This window comes from Terrapene carolina, unplaced genomic scaffold (assembly GCF_002925995.2).
Source record: "Terrapene carolina triunguis isolate 2854851 unplaced genomic scaffold, T_m_triunguis-2.0 Scaffold231, whole genome shotgun sequence".
NCBI classification, from domain to species: Eukaryota; Metazoa; Chordata; order Testudines; family Emydidae; genus Terrapene; species Terrapene triunguis.
In genome coordinates this window covers 9,655,594-9,669,691 of record NW_020664582.1, presented here as the reverse complement: position 1 = coordinate 9,669,691, position 14,098 = coordinate 9,655,594, and the positions used below count along the sequence as shown (strand labels likewise).

Here is a 14,098-nt window from a genome sequence, read left to right as displayed (position 1 = left end):
GGTTATTTAGGAGGAGTGTGAAACATCTGACTCAGTTGCATCAGAGTTGCTACAGAAAGAGTTTGAGTAACCATGGGAACCAGTAAAATATAGAGCATTACGACTGTCACCTCAACAAGAGTTCATCTGCAAAAAAAATCTGTCTTGCATTCATTATCACAGGGCAAAATGCAAGTGTATTAGAAATTTAGGAAATCTATTTCTTCTGCCATTCGCTTAAGAGAATGCATGTACAGTACCATTCTTGCCCCAAACTTTCTCTTAAACAAAATCAATACGTTTCTGTTTCCAGTGGTAGAGGAATATGCCTCTGTCTCTTCTAGATGAGAGCTGGTAATGATATGACACAAAGATTTGCTAGTTCCTGCAGGATACCTATTCTCCTAATAGCTGGGGTTTGTGGGGAGTTTTGCCTAATTTTGAGTTTTGCCAATTCTTGTTTGCCATTCAATTAGGACTTATCATGGGAGATAAAATAGATAAACCTTCAGACCAACACAAACCACATAAATGTCTAAGCAGCTGAGCAGTCTTTACTTTTACAAACCTTCTGATTTCTTAACGTTGCTATTTGCTGAGAACAAAACAACAAAGACCTTAGGTTGCATCAGCATATATGGTGAAAGAAGAGTCAAGATTTGTACAATAATGCACACTGCTACACATTAATTATAGATCACAGATACACAGACCTAAATTGCTAACGTCAGGCGGACAGGCACATTGGCAAGTTTCCCAGGATTTGCATCACTGTTTAATTCTGAAGGTAGGGGTGTGTGTGTGTGTGTGTTTAAGAGCCAGATTGTGATGCCTTTGCTCACCTTGACTAAGATTTTACTCTTTGAATGGTCCCATTGAAATCAGCAAGACTACTGGCCAAGTAAGATACTAATGAAGGTAAATAAGGATAGCAGAATATAGTCCTGGAAGCTATGTAGAATGAAGTGATCTATGGAATATAATCCACAAAGCAGATACAGTGTATGCTATTGCTGCTTCTGCCTGCTTTCCCACTATTTTGCCTCTAACCTGGCCCAAAGGGTCAGTGGTAGAGCAGGTCCAAATTTTTCCAGGGGAACAGTTTTCTCATCAGATAATGCTGGTTTGAGAGAATCAAAACACAGGAATGTGTCTATTGTATCTAAACTTTCCATGGGAACCAGGCAGGCAGGCCAGCCTCCTTAGTTTCTCACCAGCCTGCAAATCAGCCCACGAGGTGGTGGACAGCTGCAATGCCGAGGTCCTCAGGCTCTCCAGCAGCCAACCCGATGGATTTTCTGGATTCCTAGCCTTCGTGGGCCACCTGACTCCCTAGAAGCCCAGCTGATGGGCTCCCTGAGCTCCAAAGGTATGTCTCCACTGCACACTAAGCCGGGGTCTGTGAGACCTGAGCTTGTGGACGTGTGCTTGAGCATCCACACCATATTGTAAACTTGGGTTTAAAATTGCTGGACCTGGGTCTTACAGCCATGCTTATGTGTCCATGACTCGGGTGCGCCGCTTGAGCTGCGTCCACACTGCAAAATGACTGGGGCTTGGACCTAAGTCATAGCAGGACTTGGGCTCTGATCCTCCTCCCTAGCAGGATCCTAGGACCTGGGTCCTCAGTGCTTGCTGACCCAAGTAAGACTGATTTGTGTGTGGACGGAAGGGGGATTTGGGGTCAAAGCTGAGTCAGAGCCTGGGCTTAGTGCACAGTGTAGACGTACCCCAAGGCTCTCTAGGTTGCCCAGCTCCCAAGCGGCACAGCTGGCTCCCAGGGTGCCAGTTTGGCAGCCTGGAAGTTTTCAAAAAAATTCCATTTTGGTTCATACCACTGAAAATTTCACATTTCCGACATTTCGTTCTGATTCAGAATTAAAAAGAATTATGCAAGTGTGAATTTGTCCACTGGGTGGAAGTTAATCATTATCAAGAGAAATATTTGCACCAACACTGTCAAACTAAGGTACCTAAACTTAGTTGCTTAAAACTCTCAGGAAAATAATAAACTAGTTACTGATTAATTGCAAGACTGATCCATCCACCGTTGACAAAGGCAGCAGGGAAGTTGGTCTGTTCCTTCTTTCAGTAAAAAAATACATTACTAGAATCCACTTCTTTTCAATGTTGACTTTTCTTTCTGATGGCCAGCTGGGGGAATCACTTCAGTGGGATATTTATCACCATTTATAAGTAGTCAGTGCCAGTGAAATTCACTTATTTGCAGAGGTCTATGCATCCCTTAAGGCCTCAGAATAAGGCTAGTGTGATTTAAGGGATACATAGGCCATCTGCTGGCCCTCTGCACTTAGTTGAATATTATATAGTATGAGCAATATCGTATGCCCCTTATGCTGGAGGAATTTCTATCTGTGAAGTTAGAACCACATCCTGGCCTCTCTGTGCCATTTAGAAAGGAGAGTCCCTGTCCTGCAGTGTAGCTGCAATCCATGACGTGATCATGGCACCTGTCTTTGTGAGGGTGTTTGGTGTAAATGGAGGCATTAGCATGATGCTCTGGGTGCTCAGAGAACAGAACGTAGAGCCTAAGCTGGAAGGCATGGGCCAGGGCTCTGAAGCGGCACTGAGCAGTCTCTCTCGGATGCTTGACTGGCTGGTTCTTGCTCACATGCTCAGGGTCTAATTGATCGCCTCGTCAATCGATCCCTTCATTCTACAGAGCTTCCAGGGCTATATTCTGCTATCCTTATTTACCTTGATTAGTATCTTACTTGCCCAGTAGTCTTGCTGACTTCAGTGGGTCTGTTCAAAGAGTAAGGTATTACTCAAGGTGTGCAAGGGGGTCAGGAAGGAATCTGGGGGGGGTCACGAAGGAATTTCCCCCCAGGTCATATTGGTAGCGATCTTGGGGGAAGTTTGCCTTCCTCTGCAGTAGGGGTGTGGGTCACTTGCCAGGATTTTCCGGGTGTATCTCACTTAATCATTTTCCTGTCAAAAACTGATGCAGCTCAGTCCCTCCTATTCTCTGCCAGCGGTACCTAATAGTTTAGTCTTCTGCTGGCTGTAATGTTCTGGTCTCATTTTGGTTGCTGGGATTAGTGTGCGGGGTGGTGCTGGTGGCCTGCGATATGCGGGAGATCATGATCTAGTGGTCCCTTCTGGCCTTAAACTCTATAACTCTAAGTTAAGCTGGGTCTCAGAATTCATCAATCAGTCAAAAGAATGAGCACAAACCAGTGAGGCTCTCTGTGGTTTGGGATCAACACTCTTCTTCCCACTCATTTTGTTTGGGGGAAGGCCTTCGGAACAATAGGGGAGTGTGAATGCCTTTTGCACGGGTCTTATATAAAAACAGAGTCCATATCAGGCGGGGGGAGGGAGGGCTTGAAGGGGCTTCCACCCATCCCTTGTGCTCCTTTGCAAGGCCTCCTGGGATCAGGTAGTGCAACAGCTGCCATCTTGACTGAGTCAGGGCCCTCCAGAGCAAAAATCAGCAGTCTCTACAGCTTTAAAGCTCTATACCTCGAGCTGAGAGCGGTAACAGACTCACATTCTCTGTAGATTGGGCACAGTGGGAGATGCATAACACACAGTGGTAAACCGTAGCCCCAGCTGGAGCAATGTACCTTGGCCCTGTTACCAGCGTGTAGCTACAGTTAAACACAACAGAGCCCATCATTTACATAGGGGCAGAATTTGGCCATCTATTTATAGATTTCTCCCTTGCAAATCAGGAAGTCTAAGACAGAACAGGAGTACTTGTGGCACCTTAGAGACTAACAAATTTATTAGAGCATAAGCTTTTGTGGGCTACAACCCACTTCTTCGGAAGAAGTGGGTTGTAGCCCACGAAAGCTTATGCTCTAATAAATTTGTTAGTCTCTAAGGTGCCACAAGTACTCCTGTTCTTTTTGCGGATACAGACTAACACGGCTGCTACTCTGAAATAAGACAGAACAATGCAATATGCTTAAATTATTATCTGTTGGCTGTGTACAGAGCCTGCTGCTCTCCGGTCCCTTGAGAATGTAGGTGTAGGCTGCTGGAGCTCTGGTCCAGATCAGATTTGATAGGAATCTCTGTATGTTCATGAAACTTTTGTTTCATCAATCAAATATTAATGTGGGAAGCAAGGAGTCTTTCAAGAGCATCATGGGCAGCAGGGAAAGGTATGCTTTTTTTTGGTGCTGTGCTGTTTGTAACAGTCTGCTCCTAGGGAGAGCTCTTTCTCCCCCAGCTTGTTATTTCGCTTGCACGTTTCTTGAGTGGCCCCACAGATAGGACAAGGCCTTTCTGCAATGTAGCTGGTGCTCTATCCTCTGTTAAAGTTACAGTTCATCTTTAAGGGTATCACTGGTTAGAGGAACAAAGAACTATGGCAGAGGACCACACAGCTCAGAGTGGGGGTTACCGAGATGCTTTCTTGGGATGTCCAGAAATGTGAGTCACCCTGTTACCCCTCTACCTCAGCATAAAAGGGAGCTGGTGCTAGACTGTGTGGCAGCTCCCTACCAGCCCAGTCGGTTAGCCGGCCTAGCAAACTCCTTAGGACTCCACCAGTCCTAACTTTGACTTGCAGGTTAACCCTTGGTGTACTTCAGCTCCCCAACGCTCCAGAAGCATCTCCCTGCAGCATCCAGGCCGTCACTGGTTACTCACAGAAATGATCAAGTCCACTGCCTCCAAAGAGACAGAATATACACACCAGCTTGCTGGCTCAGCTAAGGAGGCACATCTCACTTGAATGTAACAACACTGAGATGAATTTATCATAAAATAAGAATATGTTTAGTAACAGATTTAAGTGATAATAGAAACAGAAAATGGTTACAAATAAAACAAAAGTACAGTCAGACTTCCTCATGACTAAAACTTAACTCAACAGGCTACAATCCTTGACTCAGATAAGTTTCTTCCTACAGCAACCTTTCAATGTCACCACCCCACAGGGCTGGGTACCCACCATTCATGCAATGCAGTGAGCACTGACCTTTCTGTTCCCTCAGTAATGGATAACAAAAGGGTTCTTTCCCCTTCTTATTATTGTACTGTGTACCTTTGAGATGTATTCTTTTGATGCATATCTCCAGATAAAGTTCTTCTCCCTTGCTGTTCGTGCTAGTAAGAACATAAGAACACGTGACACCAATTTTTAAAAAAGGCTCCAGAGGCGATCCTGGCAATTACTGGCCGGTAAGCCTAACTTCAGTACCAGGCAAGTTGGTTCAAACTATAGCAAAGAACAGAATTATCAGCTACCTAGATTAACATGCTTTGCTGGGGAAGAGTCAGTACAGCTTTTGTAAAGGGAAATCATACCTCAACAATCTGTTGGAATAATTTGAGGGTGTCAAACACGTGGGCAAGGGCAGTCCAGGTGATATAGTGTACTTGGACTTGAAAAAAGCCTTTGACAAGTCTCTCACCAAAGGCTCTTATCCAATGTAAGCTGTCGTGAGAAGAGAGAAGGTCCTCTCGTGGATCAGTAACTGGTTAAATGATAGGAAACAAAGGATAGGGAGGGCAAAGGCAGAGCAGGAGCCACATCACGAACAGTATGCCACCAGAAGATCCCTTGCCCTGAGGTGATCCTCCTATGGTTGGCTTTGTTGGCCTTAGACCTATAATCTATCAATGATGTAGTGGAAGGTAGTCGTACCACAATCCAGAATCGAGGCCAAAGTCTTTCCACCAAAAATGATCAAATGTCCTAATTCAGGCCTTCTCTATTAATGCCTGCAGGTTTTATCCTACATACACTGTGGTAAGGTCTGACAGCACTACTATTTATAGAAAGAACAGGAGTACTTGTGGCACCTAACGAATTTATTTGAGCATAAGCTTTCGTGGGCTACAGCCCACTTCATCGGCTGCATAGAATGGAACATATATGTTCCATTGTATGCATCCGATGAAGTGGGCTGTAGCCCACGAAAGCTTAGCCCACGAAAGCTTATGCTCAAATAAATTTGTTAGTCTCTAAGGTGCCACAAGTACTCCTGTTCTTTTTGCGGATACAGACTAACACGGCTGCTACTCTGAAACCTACTATTTATAGGGAACTGTACTGTGTAATTGAGCAAAAGTCAGGTCGTAAGCACAAGTAACCTCTATTTTGGGATCTGAAGCAGAGCTGCAATTCACAGAACAGCCCAATCTCCCCTTCCAGCATTTGCGAGGCAATTATCAACCGGAGTCACCCTTCCCCAGACGGGGGTACTCGAACGGAAGGAATTGATACCTCAGCCAGCGCGAATCATCACTGATATAGACCAGCTAAGGATCAGGACCATAATGTATTACACCTCTGATTCAAGGAAACACTTGGAGCCAGAGCTCAGCAGATCTTGGTTGCTCTTCACCAGCTGAAGATCTGGCCCCAAACAGATTTGAACAGAGCGGAGAGAAAAAGCAAGTGAGAGAGTGCAGTTTTGACCTCATTCCCCTTCACTGCCACTCCTTCCAGCTATGATGTCACCAAAGGTCGGGGACTTGTTGGGGGATGGAAGTTAGTGCAGGACTGGGGAGGTGTTCTTGGTTAGGGGTTCTGTTCGGGGCCACGCAAAAAGAGCTAGAATATCAAAGGGGCCTACTGGAGATAAAGGAGAGGATTGGTGGTGGGGAGTGGAAGAGACGGATGGGATGGGGGCGGGGCAGCTTCTGGTTGTTTCAAATGGTGGAAAGGAAGAGTAGGATAGGAAGAAGGAAAAGGGAAGAGTGAGAAGAGACATCAAAATGTATGGTACAAATCAGATAAGTTTCGTGCTTATCTAAACTAGTAAGCCTTAATAGCTTTGCCCAGTTCTAGCCTTATAACATACAGGCACGTAGGATGGCTGTTCTTTATAATCAGCTGGTGTGATGCACATTGGCATGTTCTCATAGGGGGACAGCTGATTGAAAGCTCTGGGGGCAACCACCATGTCATCTCGTTTGTACAGTGCTTAGCACAATGAGGCCTCTGCATGCCTTTCTAATACACCTAGTAAATAATTATACTGCTGCAGTAGATGGAAAAATAGTTCATCTTGAGCTAGTACTTTGAATTGGACTTTCTTTTCCTTTGGGTGGGGGAGGGAAATCAGTATGGAATTCCAGCAGTTCCTGTCTTTACCTCTGTCATTCTCTTATCTCGGTCTTTCTTTCTCTGATGTTCTCCCTATATCTTTGCCATCTCCCTCCTACCCTCCCCGCCCCTTCCACTCCACATTTATCTATGTATGATTCTCAGCAGTGCCATGCTATACAGGACTGAAAGCGGGCAATGTGACAGTGATGGTGTGTTCAGATCACATGATAAGATCATCATCCTCTGACCCTATCTAACCAAGCACAGCACATCAAAAGCCATGGCACACAGATGCAGCTTCCTTACTGGAATAAAATAAATTACTTCTAGGAAACATTAGTCCCAACCCCTCTCAGATAGCTTTGACAATTTACAGTTGTGCTATGCGGCAGGGTTCCATGGCCCAAATCATTATGAATTGCTTGGAAAATATTCACTTTTGTCTTGGGACAAATGGGGTGCTTATGAAATTGAAGTGAAGACCTGGCCTGGATGGGGGAAGATGCATGTGTATGTATAGAGAGATCTAGCAAGGGATATGGACTTGATTTGTCTTTAAATGCAGCAAAGAGAACACATGTTGCTGTTGGGGAATTAAAGACACTCACACACATAAATGCTGGACCTGCAGCTCTTCTCTTGCTGGTGTAGATCACAGTAACGTCACTGAACTATAATATTAGACCCTGCACAAATGTGCGTGAGATCAAAATCTACCATCAGGGTGCACTCATCTGTGCAGGAGCCAGACTGTCTCAGGGGCTGACTCAAGGCTGTGGAACGAACGCCCACAGAAATGGAGGACCATCACAAATCTCCGTACCTTCCACCCCAAGTGCAGAGTGTATTTCTTCAACCCAACTTCTCGCGTATAAACACAGAAGTGTGGACATTTAAAAATAAACCCTAAAGCTCCACTGCACGTGCCGTTCTCCTGGGGCGAGGATGAGAGAGAGAATGAACCACCCGACAGATCTTGCTCATGTAACTTAGTGCTCTACAGTGTTTTGAAAACCTATGAAGAATAGACTGGATCACACCCTTTGCCTCCTGTAATCTTATCACGCTAGTGTGTATCCTGCTCCTGACTGTTTTACTCCTTGTTTTCTTATTCCTGTTGACTATATCTTGGACTCCACTTTTTTGGGGGCACACTGAACATATTTTGTTCCCTCCTGAAATAAAAACAAAGAAACAAAAAGATACTTTTTGCCTGGGAATTTCATAGCTAGCCAGTACCATCTGAACATGCCATTTTCCCATTCATTTCTAACAGTAGTTAGGCCTCCAAATCCTGTAGGTCACTTTGAAAGTCTCAGCATTAAAAAAATAATCATTCAGTTCTGCAAACGGAGTGGTTACCATTGCAAGGTCAGCATTTGGCACCAGATACTGTAGAGTGGTATCTGGGCTAGCATAATATTTTCTCGTATTTAAAATAGGGAGATGGCTGAGTGGTACACGATTCTTTTAAATGGTGATCACTATATGCGGATCATCAAGCTGTTGAGATGCCAACACAACAGTTTAGCTTATCAAAAAGAAGATCAAGAGGTGACTTGATTATGGTGTAAAGCTACCATGGAGAAATAAACTCCTGGTGAGATAATACTGGGTACTAAGGGGCTGTTTAATCTAATGGAGAAAGACATATCAAGAACAAAAGGCTGGAAGTTAAAGCCAGACAAATTCACACTGGAAATAAGGAACACATTTTAAACAGTTAGAGTGATTATCCCCTGAAGTGATAGATTCAAATCAAGACTGAATGCTTATGGAAGAGATGCTTTTGTCAGACAAGTTATTGGGCTCAATACAGGGTAACTGGGTGAAATTCTTTGGCCTGTGCGATACAGGAGGTCAGATTAGATGGTTGAATGATCCCTTCTGGCCTTAAAAATCTATGATTTTATGAACAAAAGATTTTGTGAGAGTGAGATGATACCGGCAGTCTGGTCTCTGCAGATCCCTACTGAGAAACAAACACATCACTTTAAAAATCGCATCTCAGTGATTGCATCTCTGATTTCTTCCTCCCACTGAGAAAGGTAAAATATTAGGGTCCAGATTCTATTTGCATATACTCCTTTGTCACTGAGGAGCAACTCCATGGAAATCTGTGGATTTACTCTGAATTCAGACTGGCGTAACTGAAATTGAAATCTAGGCCATGTTGCCAGACAGTCATATGCATGTAATCTCGTCAAGGCCCCAAACTACATCTCTATTAGTTCAGTCCAATATTGACTATATTTGCCCATTTACCATGGGTTTTTGATTTTTTGGTAGACATACTATTGTCTAGTTGATAGATCACTGGACTAGGACTCAGCAGACCTGCGTGCTATTCCCAGGTCTCTCACTTGAGCTTGGGCAAGTTGTTTCATTTCCCTGTGCCTCAGTTTTCCCATCAGTAAAATGGGAAGAATAATATTTGCCTCCTTTGTAAAGTGCTTTGAGGTCTAGGGTTAAAAGTGATGTAAAAAGTAGGTACTGTTGTTATGTGACTGGGTTAGTAAAATATCATTACTTTCTGTATCATCATTCACCTTCTCAAAGAGTAGGAAAGCCAATTGCATGACTAGGCTAGTATATTTCCAGGACAACTTTGCAAAGGGACATTTGTCCTTGTATGGTAAGTGGGACAGAACACTACACTGTAAGTACTAGCAAGACTCAGATCTCAGTTACTCATCTGTAAATCTGGAGTAACTTTGCTGACCTCTTTAGTTACTGAGCATTTACACCGGTGCAATGGAGATCAGAATCTGGCCCTCAGGATTTCAGCAAAGAGCATGCATTCTCCCTGAATGACTTGTAAAAGCTGAGTTTAGATTTTGAAGGCTGCAGTGAGCTCGACTGATCTGAAAAGAATGCAAGTGAATGGGAGGGGGGGGTGTCTTCATAACTGAACAGATGTGCAGAAAGGTGGGTCCCTAAAGGGACTTCTGAACTCATTTAAATTCCATTTCTTTTCTGGTGCAGATCATGGGAAGCTTTGTAGATTTTTATCAGGGCTTTTAAGCCTTTCAGGGGGAAAAATATCTTCAAAAGAAAACTGGGGCTTGCAAACAATAGCAATGCCCTCCACCAGCGGAATTTAATTTAAATTCTTCTCTGCAGCCCTACTTTCCATAGTTAGTACAGGACTAAAGGGGTGTGTTCCTTTCAGTATAGCAGGACTTGCAATGCATTTTCCTCGTGTCTCTCTCTATTTCTCTTATTTCTAAAGTACTCTGAAAATACATATATATGGAGAATTTTTTTAAAGATTCAAAATGAATATTGTCCTTTGTGATAGTGACAGGCTACTGTGAATGCTGTTTTCTCAAGAGAAACCTATTTCATATCCCCGCAGGGAGGAATGTTATCTATCGAGGATGTTTTAGAGCGCCAGAAAATTTAACAGTCACCTTTCCAGCCTCTTTGATACAGTCCAATTTGACGGTGGAGATGTGCTCTGAATTTTGCTCCAAGAAAGTAAGAACAGTTCTCATTTCACTTTTCTCTGTGTGTGTTTGTGTTAATTTATGAAGTAAATAGAGACGCTTAGTGTCTTTGGAGCTGTGGATTCAAAAATTAGTTTCCAAAGGACAGATTTCTTCAAAGGAAGCTCACCGTGGCATATCCGGTCTAATTATTATTGCTTATGTGGGGGAGAAATCAGAATTCTGCCACTAAAGATGATGTACAGGGAAACCAATCCTAAGTGACCATCCAGTGGGCCAGCAGAAAGTAATGTGACATACAATATTGATTAACAAGTACAAACCTGAAATTGATGCTAAATAGGACAAATTCTTCCCATAGAGATTCAAGTTCAGCACCTTGTGTGTTCAATGTGCACATTGAATGGAAGAATTATGTCCAGTTGTGCCTCCCGCTGCACTGCTTTGTACCTTGTGGGCCTGATTCTGATCTCCGTTAAACTACTGTCAATCACCAGTCACATTGCTGAACTCACTGGAATTACAGCAGTATAACAGTAGTGTATGGGTCATCAGGATCAAGTCCTGGGGGCCAGATCCTCCACTGCTGTAAATTTATACCAGATGAGGATTTTGGCTTCTGTGTTGCCATCTACACACCTTTAAAAAACAAACGACAACAACAAGTAGTATGAGTGGGGGAGAAATATTATCTTGTAGCATTTTAGACCAACCGTGCACAGGTGTAAGGGAGCGGGTCCAAAGTGTCCGAAATAATTTGGACGACAATCTGATCATCATTGCTTTGACCTTATTCCCGTTTCGCGCCAGCTTTACTCAGAGGTACCTCCATTAGCTACAATGGTGTTACTTTCAGTTTACCTGAATGGGAGGAGTTTAAGGTCCACTTTGATTCTGGGAATGATTCTCCACTCTTTTGTGATCATTTTTACAGCTGTCCAAGGTGACTACAAAGGGTCTGATTCTTATTTACACTTGGGGCTTTAAAGTGGATGTAGATTATGTTTATTCCCAATTGAAGGCCCCTTTGTACTGCCACAGTGGTGTAAAGAAGCCTAGTAATTGACAAAGTGACTAGGAGCCTGATTCTCATTTAGACTAAAGACACTTTGCATAGCTCTGGCAGTGGCAGCAGAAAGGGAAGTGCAGTCCATTTGCATTCACTGTAAAACCCCTTTACACTGCCAGAGTGGTGTGGAACAGTCTTAGTTTAAATTAGAATTAGGTTCTATTACTGTTATAATTGAGGCCTCGTCTACACCCAGTTTTGTACCAGTATAACAGGTTGGGGTGCCGGGTTTTTTACTGAAATAACTATATTGGTACAACCTCAAGTGTGGATTCAGTTATACCAGCACAAAGGTTCCTTATACCATTAGCTCATTCTCCTTTTCATATGAGTCTAAGCTATAAGCACCTTTATAGTGATATAATTCTGTCCATACTGCAATCAGGAGGTGTGAATGCAGCATGTGTAGACATGCTAGCTTTGATCAAGGTAGCTCATTACAATAGCAGTGAAGCCACGCAGGGCAATCAATTTTTTTTTCCAATATCCAAATTTCTTGGTCAAAGTATAGTCAAGGTCCAGACTCCATAGAAAATAACACAAAAATAACAACAACAATAATAAGTAAATAAAACGATTTTGTGGATCCTGACTGGGTATGCACTTGAGGGATTAACCTGTGCTGCCACAGCTTCACTGCTATTGTTACCAAAGGTACCTAGATCAAAGCTAGCTCAGGTGTGCCTATACAATCACACATCTGATTGCAATGTAGATATACTCTAAGGGGGTTGTACTGCCCCTATAATGGCATCGTTAAAGGGATTCCACTTGTGTGTTTAGATAAACCCTGAGTGGAGAATTCTGACTTAGTAACATCTTACACCCACTTTGCACTGGTGCAAATGACCACACAGTGGCTAATAAAGTTCTGCTACTTATTTATTGGCCTGTAGACTGACATAGGGGTCATAAGAATGTAAGAGTGGCCCTCCTGGGTCAGACCAAGGGTCCATCTAGCCCAGTATCTTGTCTTCCAACAGTGGCCAGTGCCAGGTGCCCCAGAGAGAATGAACACAACAGTTAATCATCAAGTGATCCATCCCGTCACCCATTCCCAGCTTCTGGCAAACAGAGGCTAGGGACACCATTCCTGCCCATCCTGGCTAATAGCTATTGATGGACCCATCCTCCATTAATTTATCTAGTTCTTTTTTGAACCCTGTTACCGTCTTGGCCTTGGCATACATCCTCAATCGGCTGGGTTTGCATCTGCATAACTCACTCCATTGACTTGAGTAAAGATGAACTGGTGTAATGGAGTGGGGCATTTGACCCAGGCACTTTCTATTGAGAGGCAGTCCATTCCCCGCCCAAGTTGGGTTGTATCTTTGTGCAGAGGAAGAATCGTTTTGTGGTCAGATTTAGCCTAAAGCCAGACGACATGGAGTAAACCAAACATTCAATTAATTTGTCTTCTAGTAACACAAAGTGATTAAAACTATTAAGGCATGAAAAACAAAATCTTCATAATCACTAGGTAGAGTAATTTTAGCAGCTTTTATCCCTTGATGGGGAGTGGGAAGTCTTTTCCCAGTCAACATATCCTTTATGCCACCTCCTCAGTTCAATGTGTTTTGAGAAAATGCCACTGAAGCGTTGTTGTGTGTTAATTAATTACCATAGTACGTGTGCGCGCATATGTAATACCAATATAGGGAGTGTGTGGGAATAAGGGGTAGAGCAAAGCACTGAATTGAAGGACTCCTGGGTTCTATTCCCAACTTTGCCCTTTTTTACACAGGGAAATCAATCTGAACTACCTAAAAGTGTGAATTTTAAATGAATTAGTTAAACCACATTAAATCTCTGTGTGGACACTCTTATTCAGAATTAAAGTGGCCTTTATTCAGTTTAGAAGTGAATTAAACTAAACCGAATTAAGACCACTTTAATTGGGAATAAAAATGTCCACGTGGGTTTAATGGGGTTTAAACTAATCCACTTGTGAGGTGTAATTATTGCTTGTCAATTTCTGAGATGATTGTATGGAAAACCCTGGAGAAGAAAGGTTACCGTAAACATGCACTCAAACACCGATGCCTACATTTTCATAAATGACTAGTGATTTTGGGTGCTTCTGTTTTTGGGACACCTTAAAGGGGCTTGGTTTTCAGAAAAGCTAATTCATGAGTACTTAGTTAAGATAAGGCCCTTAGGGATCAGATCCAGCTCTCACTGAAGAATATGGGAGGCTTTCTGTTGACTTCATTGGGAATTGGAACTTGTCTTAACTCAGTAAGATAATAGGAAATGGGCCAGATTTTGTGAATCTGTGTGAATCACCGTAGCTCCATTAGCTTTATTTATATTCCAGTAGCACCTAGAGAACCCATTCAGGGTCACGGCCCCATTGTGTTATATGTTTGTAGAGTGTATAAGAATTGTTCCCTGCCCAAAGACCTTGCAATGTAAAATAAGCCGAGATTTTTATTTCAGAGGGACAGCTAATTTCAAGGTATTTTCCTTTTTACTCTTAGAACAGGCCAGTTGATAGAAATTTGCTAAATGATGTTTGACTTGGTTGCAAAATGAACAGGCTTATTTTCAAACAAACCTCAGATCAGC

At 43.0% G+C, this 14,098-nt stretch overlaps 1 protein-coding gene across 1 annotated transcript in view; it reads left to right on the top strand.

Moving 5' to 3' along the window:
* Positions 1 to 14,098, top strand: part of WSCD1 (WSC domain containing 1) — a 56,462-nt gene that overhangs the window by 25,825 nt on the left and 16,539 nt on the right. The window contains exon 5 of the mRNA XM_024195452.2: positions 10,371 to 10,492. Coding sequence (XP_024051220.2) covers positions 10,371 to 10,492 — 122 coding nt within the window. The remainder of the gene's footprint in view (positions 1 to 10,370; positions 10,493 to 14,098) is intronic.